The following is a 13,652-nucleotide window of genomic DNA, read 5'->3' as shown; positions in this document are numbered from 1 at the left end:
CTGTACCTTCAGAGCTTTCTGCTTCCTTGGGGTCTTGCCTGTGTTCTCTTAATTTCCTTCCCTGTCTGGCCTGGAAAATGCTGTGCCATGCAAGGGTCCAGTTTCCTAGTTGGAGCCACTTAGGAAGTGAAGCTGTCACTACTGGGATAGGAGAATTGGATTTTCTTTTCCAATTGTGCTGACACCAAAAGATTCTTTAATACATTCATCCACTGAAGATAATCAGCGTGCTGTTACAAAACGCAGGTGAAGAGAGATTGAGTCTTCGAAGGAGTGCTTTGGGATTTGTACACTGGAAGAGCGTGTTATGTTATGAGACATGATCACCGATACCCATCATTCAGTATGACTCAGAGATTCACAGAGACCCAGAAACTCTTCCACTATGGGAATTCCTAAGCTGGCATCCAAAATCCACAGATTCAGAATGGCAACCAGTCACCTTCATTCCATAACTCCATGTTGCTCTATTGCAATGGCCCTGGGACATCAACTCTCAGAGTGTGTGAGTGGATCATGGTCATTACATGGATCTTCTGGTCAAAAGGAATGTATTACAATATATTGATATATGCAAGTATTGCAAATATACAAATTTATGTGACCACTTCGTGTGTATTATCACATATGTAGTAAATGGAATTAATGCGTATATACACAAAATTTGTAAAACTTAAAATATACTTTACACATCTTTGGTGAGTAACATTAGTTAAAATATAATTTTAGCACCAGGTAGCAGTTTTACTGAGGTAAACAATATTACATATCTCCTGTGTAGATTCTCCTATTTAGGCACCTACACCCACACATTCCTCTAGGGCTCTGTAACTTTCCAAAGTGTAGCATTGGGTAGAAGATGTCAATACTAACACAAAGCACCTACAGTGTGTTGTAGCACCTCCAAAATATTTCAAAGAGAGCGGCAACTATCCATAGAAACAGAATTCTTGTCTCCTGAGTGACAGAATGCACTGTTCCACTGTAGGTAAAAAGGCTTTGACCCCCATTCCAGTGCCAGGCAAAGAGTCCCAAACAAATCCTGATAGTAGAGCTGATTAAAGTGGTTTGATGATCTTACATTTCAATAATTGCAGAGAACACAAAGCTCTTATCACAATAGTCCAGTCAAAAACTAAGTTTTTTTCTGAGATGGGTGCTTCCGCCTCTGGCATTGCCTACTTCCATGAACTCTTTTTCTGGTCTCCTCTACTGGTTGTGGGGCCGCTCACTCCTCCATGCTCTCCCGAGAAAAGATGCAGTCCTGTTCTAAAGGCTCAAGGGTAGTTTAAATAATTCCTGGAGATATAGCTTGCTGTAAGCCTCATGCACTTTGCTGAAGAAATAAATTTACTACATGGAATCATAGTCCTCTGAAAAATCTCCTAATCTTCCCAACCTATAGATATGTACCAAGCAGACGAGTACTTATCGACATTGATCTATTAAGGCATTTTCCTAAAATACCTACAATCTTCTCATATGAAACAGAAAATAGTCATTAAAGCTATGGTTTGCCAGACAATTACTGTGTCAAATCTCAAGAAATTGCATAATAAATTGTATACATGCATCAAACATGAACGGCAGAGGACTATAACAAGCCATGTATTTCCAGCCCACTTATTTTTTCATCCAAATAGTAGCTTTTGTTTTTCAGGAAAATCCTGTATCTTTTTGAAAGCTTTTATAAAAAATAAGGCTATGCATTTATCTGTCTAAATACAAATAATTGAAACCCTTAATATGTACAGTAATAAGGAAATGCATGAATAAGCTCGTTATTAATGTCTATTGATTATTTACATTTTTGAGTAGACGAGTGGATTTGCTAGGATTCTTATGTAAATCTGTATATGTGTTTTGGTTTTACCTGTTTATTTGAGAATTTACAGTCTGCATTTTGGACATTTTTATTGCTTTTCACACTTCTTTATGCATAAGCCTGGTCAGTTGGTGTTTACTGGATTTGGTTACTATGTTACATTTCTGGACTTGTTTTCCCTTTGGAAAATTAAATGTACAAGAAAGCCTAGTAAATCTTTACTTAAAAATTCCAAACTTTAGATTGATTTCAGCAGTGAGTTTGTATTGATCTCAAAAGCTTTGCGTTCCTAACTAAAAACTAATCTTTATTTCACCCTTTAGTGACTGCAGCCGTAAATATGCTCACTCCTACCGGAAGAGAGTGGATTAATGGTTATTGGAGATTGGGACTTCCAACTGGGCCTGGGAACCCTAACCTTTGGAGGACAACATGAAGGCTTTTACCCCTTGTCAGCTATAATCCCTGGGTGCATTTTTGACATTTACCTGAGTGTTAAAGAGGAGGCTGAGCAGGGGCTGGAATAAAGCACTGGAGATTGCACTTGACTGTTAATCACTCACTGTTAGATGGACTGAGGTGCCTGAGCGGCCTTTTCCAGCCACTGGAGCCCTAGGAGGCTGGGATTCAACCCGGAGCTCAGCTTAGCCTCCTCCTGGGGATTCTTGCAGTAGCCTGCCTTCAGAGAAGGACTTAACTACATTCCTAAAATTCATCTATCATTGATCCAACTTTTTTTTGTATCAATGAAACAAGGATTTGAGAGAGTGAGACAGTGCCCATCTGCCAGATATAATTATGGAGAATAAAAGAGTTAAAGAGGAAGAAAGCGAGTTTTTGTTTTGTTGCTGTTGTTCTTTGATTTTAAGTAGAGGATGGTCAACAATATGCCAGGCAGTGGCAGAAAACTGGCAAATGGTGACGGAGCTGTAGAGCTTCTCAGAGCATGGCCCTTGGTAACCCCTCAGTCACAAGCACCACCTGGAGTGCAACACTGGAGTCTCAGAGTGCCAGGGCTCTGTCTTTCCCTTTCTGGGTAGCTCTTGTGGTCCATAGGTGTGAGACTCTCAGGCAGGGTGATGCGACTGTGTGATGAGGGGGAGTCCCCATTCAACCACTTTCTATGGTGGAAAGAAAGCCTTTTCATTTCTTTGTATTTGTTGGCATCTCATAGTGTCTTCCTTTGACTAACAGAATTTTAATTTTGACTTGGGTTCCTTGCTGAAAGTTATTATTTTCCAAGCTTCCTGACAGCCGAATCCAAGAAGGGCTTTGCGGAGAGACGTAAGCAGCCTCATTTAGACAGGAGTAGGAACATAGCCTTGGCCCTAGCAGGCAATGTGCTGCTACAATGTGCCTTTCATCAGCTGGTGCCCAGCATCACTATCAAGATCACAAAGACAGGCTTATGATGGTCAGCCGTGATGGTCCATGGTGGTCAGTCATGATGGTCCATGGTGGTCAGTCATGATGGTCGGTGATGGTCAGTCATGATGGTCCACGGTGGTCAGTCATGATGGTTCATGGTGGTCAGTTGTGGTGGTCCATGATGGTCAGTCGTGATGGTCAGCCATGAAGCTGGTAGGGATCTGGGCTCCCAATGAGTTCAGAAACCACTACACTGGTTCTAGACTGCCCCATTGGACCTCTTTTACTCAACAAATTAAACTTAGGAAAATATTATTTCTTATCCAGGCTGGTTCTTGATTGCTGTAATCCATAACTAAAAAAGGTCTCTGACTGATGCAGAGAGCTTGTTTAGGATGTTGGGGATGTTTAAGATGACATTGCTTTTCCCTGGGTGTTAGTGACTTGGCAGTAAGAGGTGTGTCTGAACACTAGCATTGATTTGAAGCTTCTATGGTTTTAGGAATCTGAGTTACCTCTGGCATCATTCAGGAAGGGAGGTGTGCATCTGGCCATTACCTACAGACAACAGATGTGTTTGCATGACTAGTTGGACAAAGGAATCTACGGGGAGGGGGTGCAGCCCCAAGGACAGCTGTTCAGGCAAGGATCTAGACTCTCTATTCTGGCAGTTGATCATTTAGTGATCTCCTCCATGCGTCATAAAGCTAACCTTTATCAGACTTCAGCTATTACATATGGATGGAAGGCAGCGTAGCATCTTAAAGTTCTTTAGAGCTTTCCTTACCTTGGGGAAGAAGAGTCTCTCTCTCTCTCTCTCTCTCTCTCTCTCTCTCTCTCTCTCTCTCTCTCTGTGGGTGTGTGTGCCTGTGTGTGCAGTAATTATGTATATATGCAGGTACATATGCACATACATATGTATAGATGTATGTGTGGAGGCTAGAGGTTTTGGAGCCAGTCTCTAGCTGAATCTGGAGCTGACCGACTTGACTAGACTATGAACAGCGGGGATTTTTTTTTTTGTCTCAGCCTCTACAGTGCTGGGATCATAGATGCCTGCGAGTGCATCCTGCTTGATACCCGGCTTCCTGTGGAACCGAATTCGGTTCTCATTCTCATTCAGCAAGCGCCTTAGACTTAGATGTAGCCTCAGCTCCTGTGTTTCGTTTCTTCCATCAGCATCTTTATTTCCCTGTATACAAATCTGATGTTGTGAGGTCATCTGCGCAGGGATGACACGCTGACACTCATCCTCTCAACCGCATGAACTGATGTGTGAGATTTTTCTCCCTCTTCTTGTGTTTGATCCATCATTGAAGCCATTTTTAGAGGATTTTTGTTCCTCTTTTCTTCTTTTCCCAGTTCTTCTGTAGGTTCAGCTACAAACACCTTCACTGCTACCCTTATTAATGTTTTGGCAACAGTTCATTTGAGTAAGTGATTCATTATGAAATTTTGCAACTCAACATCTAGCGTGATTTTTGTTCTTTTAGAATAGAGGTGATCAGCTCTTCCGGTCTCTCTGGCCTCGGCAGCAGAGGCAAGATGACGAAAGGAACGTCATCCTTCGGAAAGCGTCGCAACAAGACGCACAAGTTGTGCCGCCGCTGTGGTTCTAAGGCCTACCACCTTCAGAAGTCTACCTGTGGCAAATGTGGCTACCCTGCCAAGCGCAAGAGAATGTACAACTGGAGTGCCAAGGCTGAGAAACGAAACACTACCGGGACCGGGCGGATGAGGCACCTAAAAATTGTCTACCGAAGATTCAGACATGGATTCCGTGAAGGGACAACCCCTAAACCCAAGAGGGCAGCTGTTGCAACATCCAGTTCATCTTGAGGATTTCAATTTGTCGTAAAATAAATGTTCTGGTTTCCAAAATGGAAAAAAAAAGAATAGAAGTGATCAAAATGTCCTCTACACTGGACCATCAATAATAGTATCACCCCCAAACCTAGAGGAATGCAGATTGTTAGACTCTCTCCCACATCTACTGAATTAGAAACTTCAGAGGAAGTGGAAGAGGGCAATAGTTTACATCTTTAAAACTGTCTAGGTAACTGTGATGGCAGCTCACATCTGAGAACCAATGTTCTAGAGGGATATCTTCACATCAGCACACTAAGAATGCTTGAAAGTTAATATTCCTTAATGTACGCACCAAAGTGAAGTACTAAGGAGATTTGCAGATGTTGGCAATTGAACATTTAGTTATATTACTTTTATCTCATGCATCTTTAGTCTGTAGATAACTGGGTAAGCTACTATAGTGGTTCAGTCTTAGCATTAATAATCATACCTGCTTTCACTCTTCGAAGTCCTGACACATAAAATCTGCTTTGATCATGCATTAGATCCAAGTATCCCATCTGAGCGAGTACAGCTTAATTGTAGGAATAGGGCAGCAGACACAAACACTTGACAAATCATGTTTGATTGTTTTCTTTGCTTCTATATTGATGCTCATCTTACATCAAAAACTATAGTTGGCAAAAGAAATAATAAACAAATGCTTAAGTGAATAATAGTTTAAATGTGATTTGATAATGATATGGGGATAAAATCAATAAGAGTTTTAAGCCAAATTCATTTCCACAGAGAAAGGAGTTAATAAAAAGAGTTTCAACTTTCTGACTATAAATTTGTCACCAAGACATTTGACAAAGGTTAATACTGTCTTACTGATACACTACAAGAATTGACTTGTCTTCCTTTTAATAAAACACATGAACCCAGAGAGCTATTGGATTGCAATTACAAGCCCATATTCTTTCTATATCAGCATTAAATATCAACAGAGGCAGAATAGATTTTTCCAAGAATACAGCTATGATCTTTACAAATTTACTTAAAAGATTCTTGAACACATTTTTATTATGCCTATAATATGAATCAGCATATTAGATTTCATTAGTTTAGTAAGTGCACCTCAAGTAGTATTCTAAATAGAATATTAAAATAAAAATAAACATATTCTTGGGCTATGGGGAAAAATAAAACCAAGTGTCTTTCAGTAGCCTATCACCTAGCCCAACGCTCAGCTTCTTAAAGGCCTTAAACGAGTAGTTTTTCAGGGTTGTCGCTCTAACCAAATATTTCAGGATTTGATGACACTTCTTTTAGCTCTGAGACTCTTAAAAAAATAACATCAATCCTAAGACTCTTAATCTTTTCGTAAGCTTTCCAAAAACAGCAAATCGCAAACCACAGTGTTTCGAGGCAAACTTCTGATAAAGAATTTGGAGTATTTTCAATAAGAAGAATAAAAATTAAATTTCCAAGAGTGTGCTGTAGTGGAAAGGACTCAAACTTCGGAGTCAGATAACTATGCTCAGGTCCCACCTCTGTGGTTTACTGCTACATGCCTGGGTTATGTGCTCCCCTAGGCCTCAGTGTTATTGTCTGTAAGTGGGGAGTGATGATGCTTATAAGGTTTTGCTAGCATCAACCAGAACGGTGTTGGTTCCCCGGCTGATGACTGATGAAGAAGTTCCCTAGAAATAAGAGTTACTATGATTATAAAAGGGAGTGAAAGTATGTACAAAATAATTTATAAAACACTCAGAGGTACGTAAATGCTGGATGATATGTTAATTTTTCCCTGAAACAAAGAAACCCAATTTATAGTTGAGGAATCTTGTATAAGCGTCTGCTTAGGTAATTTAAATCAGTATGGTCATGTGACTTTGTTTAGTCCATACTGCCGAAGACATACAAGAGTAGAAATAATTCCCAGGTCTTCTGCCAGTCTGTGTGTGTCAAGTCCCATACAGGTTTCTGGTGACTCTAAGGCAAGCCCTTGACCTCTGATGTACTAAGAGAATAGGAACTGTCTTTGAAGAGGATTCACATGGCCCATATCCCTCTCAATATGAGGCACATGGCAGTATGTCTTTAAAGAGAAAAATAAAAACAGCAAAGCAAGTGGATGATGGTCTCTGCAAGCAAGCAACCCTGTTTGTGGCTCTTAGATTTCGCCCTATTAGCTTCTGGTAGTCTCCCTAAATTAGCAACAGCAATAAGAAAATGAAGGTGAACTTTGTTTGGAAGTTCAGTTTTCGAAAGTCAACACTTCCCTTATTGTTTACTTCATTAAACCTGCCTTGTCTCCTGTGAGAGGATTCTGATGAATGAGACATAGTATTTGCTTTGGCAATCCAACTTTGCTGGACACAAGAGGACAGATAAGAACTTAAGTAATTATTGGCTAAGGACCTGGATCCAGGCAGGCCCAGTAACCAGCAGACAAAGCAGTGCCACACATTTTCCTAATAACATGTAGAGAGTGTGCATACCTTGTCCGTGATAACACCGATGATACAGCAAGAAAATGCTTAAATGCTGGGAGTCAGGGCTTTTGCTGTGGAGCCCTACGGTTTCTGAACACACAGACAGAAGGAATTGTTCCCACAGAACTCTGGATCTCAGTGCATAGTCTATAGACACCTAGAAGTACTTGAAATCTTTTCAGAGATTCATGAGACCAAACTTATTTTAAAACCAGTGTAAGGATTTTCTTTGCCTTTTCATTGTGTTTACACTGGTATTGATTGTGCAAAAGCCATGATGGCAAAATTGCTAGTGTCCTGTGCAGTGGAGATTTGTTAATGCTACTGCTCACAGACTGCCCACGGAATAGGATTTTAGGCTGGAGAATGGAGTCCACACTAAGGTGCCCCAGTGGATCGTAGAGTTTTCTGGCTGACTCAGAGGAAACTAGGGGTACATCCAGGAAGAATAAGGAGAAGTGCAGTCTTTTTGATAGGGGAAGGTGGAGACGAGAGCAGGTGAGCATTTCTCTGTCACTCCATGGATCACTTCTATTTAGCCCCTAATATTTAACTCTCGAGTTTTTTTTTATATATTTCTCAGACATTTGAGTTTTTATTTTTTAGATTTTTTTAGTGCTTTATAAATAATATCATTCAAGATTTCCACCTTCTCCCCTCCTCTCATTTCCCTCCCACTCCTCCACTCACTCTCCCCTCTCCCCCTCCAGTCCTAATTGAGTTTTGTTTTTTTATAAAACAATAAAAGAAGTTGCAATAGACTTGATAAAAAAGCACAACAATATGATTCAATGAGTGGGAAGTCATTGTATTCTAGTGTTGTGCTGTGCATTTACAACATAAAGAAATTCAATTTCTCTCTAGGAAGCTAAGTAGTAATTATTCACTGTAATAAATTTTGACCTTTAATACATAACTTTTTAATTATGTGTGTGTGGAAAAATATAGAAAGAGGTTGTTTTTTTTAAACCAAAAGTACTTGTGCATTTGCTGACTTGCAAGCTAAAATAACCACTCCTCACAGACAACGATTTTGTTTGATTTTATGACAGAGCTTTTCAGAGATGGGTGTGTAGGAGAATATTTCCTCCCACAAATGAACCTGACATGTTAAGGATGACACTAACAGCTTTATTACCAATGATACATAGAATCCCAGAAAACTTGTATTTCACATTGGATTTTATTTAAATATTTTTCTAATGAGATTGAGGACATTATTAATGAGTGGATTTTTTTTAATGTTGTATGATGATGCATGTCAGTATTTAGGACCTTTGCACAGGTTAGTGAAGAAATCCCCTCTCCTCCCATGTAATAGTAGGGGACTCATGTATGTTAGGTTAAGTGCTCTACCACTGAATAATAGCCCAGTCTTTTCTAAAAATTAATACTTGATTTTACAGACACAGACTCTCCCTCTGTGTCTCTCTGTCTCTCTCTCCCTCTCATTCACACACATATGCACACACACACATACACACACATCAAATAATGCCAAAAGACTCATGAAAAGCAAGACCAAGTATTAACATAAGAGTATAAAGAATTAATACTATGATTTATGACTCTACATTATACATAATGTGAGATGTCAAAGAGATGATAACATACTGACTTTTGTAGCTGTATCAAAACGATATTTAAAATTTTCTGACATGGCCATTAAAGTGACCTTTCCATTTCTATGTGTCTTTATGTACTCCTACTATAGGAACATACTAAAATGAATATATAAATGGACATGAAAAACTAGTCCAGTTACCATCTCTTTAGTCAGATGAAGACAATGACATGATTCTGATGTACTGCTTCTTGTAATGTAATTATTCTCAAAGAATTATACTTTATTTTAACATATAATAGGTTTATTATCTTTAAGTGAATTGATAAGTTATTTTTAAAATATCTTCCTTCTATTTCTCGTAAATATCAGTAGGTATATAAATAAACTACTCTGAGACACTCATCCTTGTTTTGTTTTCTTTTTAAGACAGAGTCTCATTGTGTGGCACTGGTTGGCTTAGAGTTTACAGAGATCCACCTGCTTTCCTGAGTGCTGGGATTAAAGGCGTTCATCATGATCTTTAGATTCTTAGTATCTTTCCAATGTAAATGTTTCTTGAAGCAAAAGGAAAGAAAAGTAGTAATGTAGAGTGCAAGAAAATGACTGTTTGTAACTTTTGTGTGTGTGTGTGTGTGTGTGTGTGTGTGTGTGTGTGTGTGTGTGTGTGTGTGTGTTTTGAGACAGGGTTTCTCTGTAGCTGTGGAGCCTGGAGATAGCTGTTGTAGACCAGGCTGGCCTCGAACTCACAGAGATCTGCCTGCCTTTGCCTCCTGAGTGCTGGGATTAAAGGCGTGTGCTACCACCGCCTGGCTCTGTTTGTAACATTTTGACCCCCCCTTTATATCTCATGTATGTATATGCCAAGCTGACCTCCAATTCTCATTATGTAGGTGGGGAGAAGATGCTCCACCTCCCAGGTGCTAGGATTATAGTGACCCCCACACCTGGTTTATACTGTGCTGGGAACTGGATCAGCGCTTCCTGCATTTTAGAAAAAACCCACCAAACTGAGCTCCACTCCCAGCTCACATTCAGATTTCTCAAACTTCTCTTAACAGAGTCTCCCCTTGTAGGATAAATGCCATATAGGAACTTGACAGAGTGTTCTGAGTATCAGGATCCCTCTGGGGAGGTGATGGAAATCACCAGTGGGCTTCATGAGGATCCCCAGGAAGTGACTCTCTTATGGGCAAGTGCCTCTGGTGAACTCCTTGGGTCATTTATTCTCTGAAGGCCGAAATAGTTCTAGCACTGGAGCATGAGGTGCTTTGATTTTGCGATACCTCAGGATGTAAAAACTACTGCCAGGGATGATTATAAAAACCTTAGTGTCAAGTAACTTTAATTTACTTTAATCTTAAGCATATTTATCAACATTGAATTTATGGTTTGTTTCAGATGTGTACGTGTGTGTGTGTGTGTGTACACCTGCCTATATATGGTATATAAATTATATTAGCTGTAATCATATGGACTTTACAACCTCGAAGGTTGTTGTAGGAGCTTTAGTTGTGATGGGAGCTAATGATTATTAGCTATACTAATAATATAGCCCTTGCTATACTTTTCCTTCAATTCTTTTTTGTTTTGCTTTGTTTTTTTTTTCTTCCTTTCCCGTGAAGTTCTAGCTCAGTACCTTTATTGTAATTGACTTCCCCAGGCTCTGACCACTTTTATTAACCACCAAAATGTCAACTGGTTAGCCAAAAGATGTTGCTGAACTCTGCATGGTTCATTGCACACCCATATTTAAAGATACACATGCACTAGGGATATCTTGTGCAGAGCCAGGCATGGGTCAAAGAGCAGGAAAACCTCCAGAGTTTCCCCTTGTACCCAAGCCCTTCAGCTTAAGACTGGACACTTGGGAGAAATCCAAATACCTACAAAGCGGTAACATAAAAAGTGGTACCTTGCTGTGAAGGAAGAAATCCAGGACCTGCTCTGTAGGGATCTGTAAAGCAGGGAGGTAGAAGTTTCAAGGTGGCTCAGAGGTAGAGGCCCATATACGGGGAAGGAGAGCTTTCAGGAAGTGAGGGCTGGAGGCAGTGGCAATAGTTTCTCCAGGAGCCCTGGTGTTGAAACTGCAAGTGCATAGGCACTGGGGGCAAACGGACTGAGCTCGAAGAACCTCGTTCCCCTTCTTGCTTCCCAGCTGAGTGACTTGAGGCGATCTGTTTAATCTCAGTGAGCATCAGCCTCCTCACATAGCAAATGAGGACAATCATATCTGCCTTGCAGGGCTGAGTGGAGATTCAATGACAGCAAGTGTGTGGCATGCCTAGAACACAGTAGGTGCCCAGTAAGTGTCTATGTTCATTTTCTGTTTGGAGGGTTTCAGACATCTTGGCATGTCTTATGTTTTGAACGGGCAAATGGGCCCATTTATACTTTTTTGCTTCAAGAAACGATCCAACATTTTTTAACCTCTGCTCTACCCCTTAATGAGTTTACCTGTTTTAAAACTTTGTGTAATATTTAACACATGCCATCATCAAATGCTTTCCCACAAAAGACACATTCAGAGCATAGAGTGTTCATTGTTTTCTACTGGTCACCATGATCAGTCCTGTCTTCCAGAAATTCCAAGAAGGTAGTGACGTGTGACCTTCCTCCACCTCTTTCCCTTCCTTTTTGGAAAGCTTGCCAGCAACCTTCGGACACATTCTGATTTTCTAAATGTCACCAGCTCAGCTTTGGAAACAGCCGAGAGTTAACCAGCAGACACATCTGTGTCTGATCTGTGTATTTCAGGGGTTCTCGGGGCACCTCACTGAGACTGTTTCATCTGCCTGTCTGCTTTCTCCTGCTAGTCTAATAGTCCTTGGTACAGAAGCACTTCCCTTTGTCGTGACTTCTAATACAAAGCTATACCTAACTACCATATATTTTTATTGTTTGCTGGCTTTTATTGTTTGCTGGAGTAATTAACATGCAAAGCATCTTGTATTTTTTTTTTTTTTAAAAGAGGGGCTGGAGAGACGGCTGAACTCTTAAGAGCACTTGCTGCTATTGCAGAGAACCAGGATTCAGTTCTCAGTACGCGTGTTGGGCAACATACAACTGTCTGAAAACACCAGCTCCAGGGGATCCTATACCAATCTCCTCTGGTCTCTGACTGCATCTACACACATGTGGACATACACAAACACACATAGATGTAAAATGTAATAAATATTTTCATTAAAAGAAAAATAGAAATGTACATAGTCCTCAGTTAGTAATTGAGCTGCTTTGCAGATTCCCTAGTTCCCACCTGACAAAAATTACTTTGGCCAACAATTTGCTGTTTGAAATGAGAATCTTTGGAAGGAAAGAAGATTTACAAAAGAGAAAATACAATAGAAATTTGTTAAGACTGGCAATACAGAGTGCTCTCAGTGCTAATAAAGACCATGCTGTTGACCTCGCTTTCTAATGTTGAAAACTACTCAGCTAGTTTCTCTGATGGAGAAGTATACAAGTGAGAGAGTTGAGCCTGAGACAAATGCGAACAGACAAGGCCAAGACAAAACTATCTGAGAGTCAACAGCAGAAGTCCAGAGGAAAGAACTCGCATGGAAATATGAATAAGGCCCCAGGAAAGCAGATTGCTTCAGCTATCGGGCACATCCCAGTGAGCATGGCATAGCCTAGCTTTTTTGAAGTGGCTGCAATGGGGCGATGTTGAAGGAAGACAGGACAGTCGAAAAGGACAAGTCTTGGGAGTAGTATGGGAAAGTCAACATCAGAATAAATACATCAGTCCCAGCGATGAACAGGAAATGAGAAATGGCAAAATAGATACTATAAGCTCTGCATGACTTGCAGTCTTTCCATTGTTGGTAAACAAATCAGGATCTTTTACTTGGCAGAATTTAGGGTGTGTGTATGTGTGTGTATGTCTGTATGTCTCTCTGTGTGTGTCAGTGTGTACATACGTGTGTGTGTGTGTGTGTGTGTGCTTGCAGGACCTTTGGTGTCATTGTTTTCGGAGACACAGTTTCTTCCTGGGACCTGGGCCTCACTGATCAGGCTATAAAGCCCAGGCATCTGCTTGTCTCTGGTTTTCCAGCTCTGGGGTTTTGTGCACACAGCAGTCAGGTTCTAATTTGGGGTCTGTGGTTGAGCTTGAGTCCCCATGCTTTCAATGAGCACTTTACCAATAAAAAGAACAAAGCCTTAGTTGCATGTGATTATGGGGACTGTCTGGTCCTGATGTGGCCAGGCCTTTGGACTTCCTTTAGCCATAGTATCTGCCTTCGATACTGGCTTACATTTAGCTCAGATCTTCAGTGCGTGTAGTGGACATTCTTCTGATGCCATCCCTGTCCATTACGTTCCTTTGTAGAGGTCACGTGCTTCCTTTACCTTGTAAAAATTAGGTCTGACACTTTTGAGATGGGCTACGAGAAGTACAGTGGGAACGCTATGTGTCACACTTTGCACTCAGGGCCTGCTTCATTCAGTCTCAGGCGCTGTGTGCAAAATGATCTACAAGTAACTTTCTGTCACTTTACATCACGGGTGCATTTTGACATTTATTTTCTCCTTTGGGTGAATGAAATTGATGAGCCTACTGAGATCATGGTCATTTCAGATCAATTTTTTGGCCACCTGCAGG

The 13,652-nt window shown here is 40.6% G+C and overlaps 1 protein-coding gene across 1 annotated transcript; it reads left to right on the top strand.

Annotated features, from left to right (window-relative positions):
• The first annotated feature begins 4,733 nt into the window (after positions 1–4,733).
• On the top strand, positions 4,734–5,041 carry LOC148120040 (large ribosomal subunit protein eL37-like). The gene has a single exon (XM_087896290.1). It carries the CDS (start codon positions 4,739–4,741, stop codon positions 5,030–5,032), a length of 294 nt encoding a protein of 97 aa, XP_087752416.1. The 5' UTR covers positions 4,734–4,738; the 3' UTR covers positions 5,033–5,041.
• The last annotated feature ends 8,611 nt before the right edge of the window (positions 5,042–13,652 follow it).

Source organism: Myodes glareolus, chromosome 13 (assembly GCF_982192425.1).
Source record: "Myodes glareolus chromosome 13, mMyoGla1.1, whole genome shotgun sequence".
NCBI lineage: Eukaryota > Metazoa > Chordata > Mammalia > Rodentia > Cricetidae > Myodes > Myodes glareolus.
This window is presented reverse-complemented; position numbering and strand designations above follow the sequence as displayed.

Excerpts from the sequence above, each read along its gene's own strand:
- LOC148120040 (XM_087896290.1), top strand. The coding sequence starts at position 4,739 with ATGACGAAAGGAACGTCATCCTTCGGAAAGCGTCGCAACAAGACGCAC.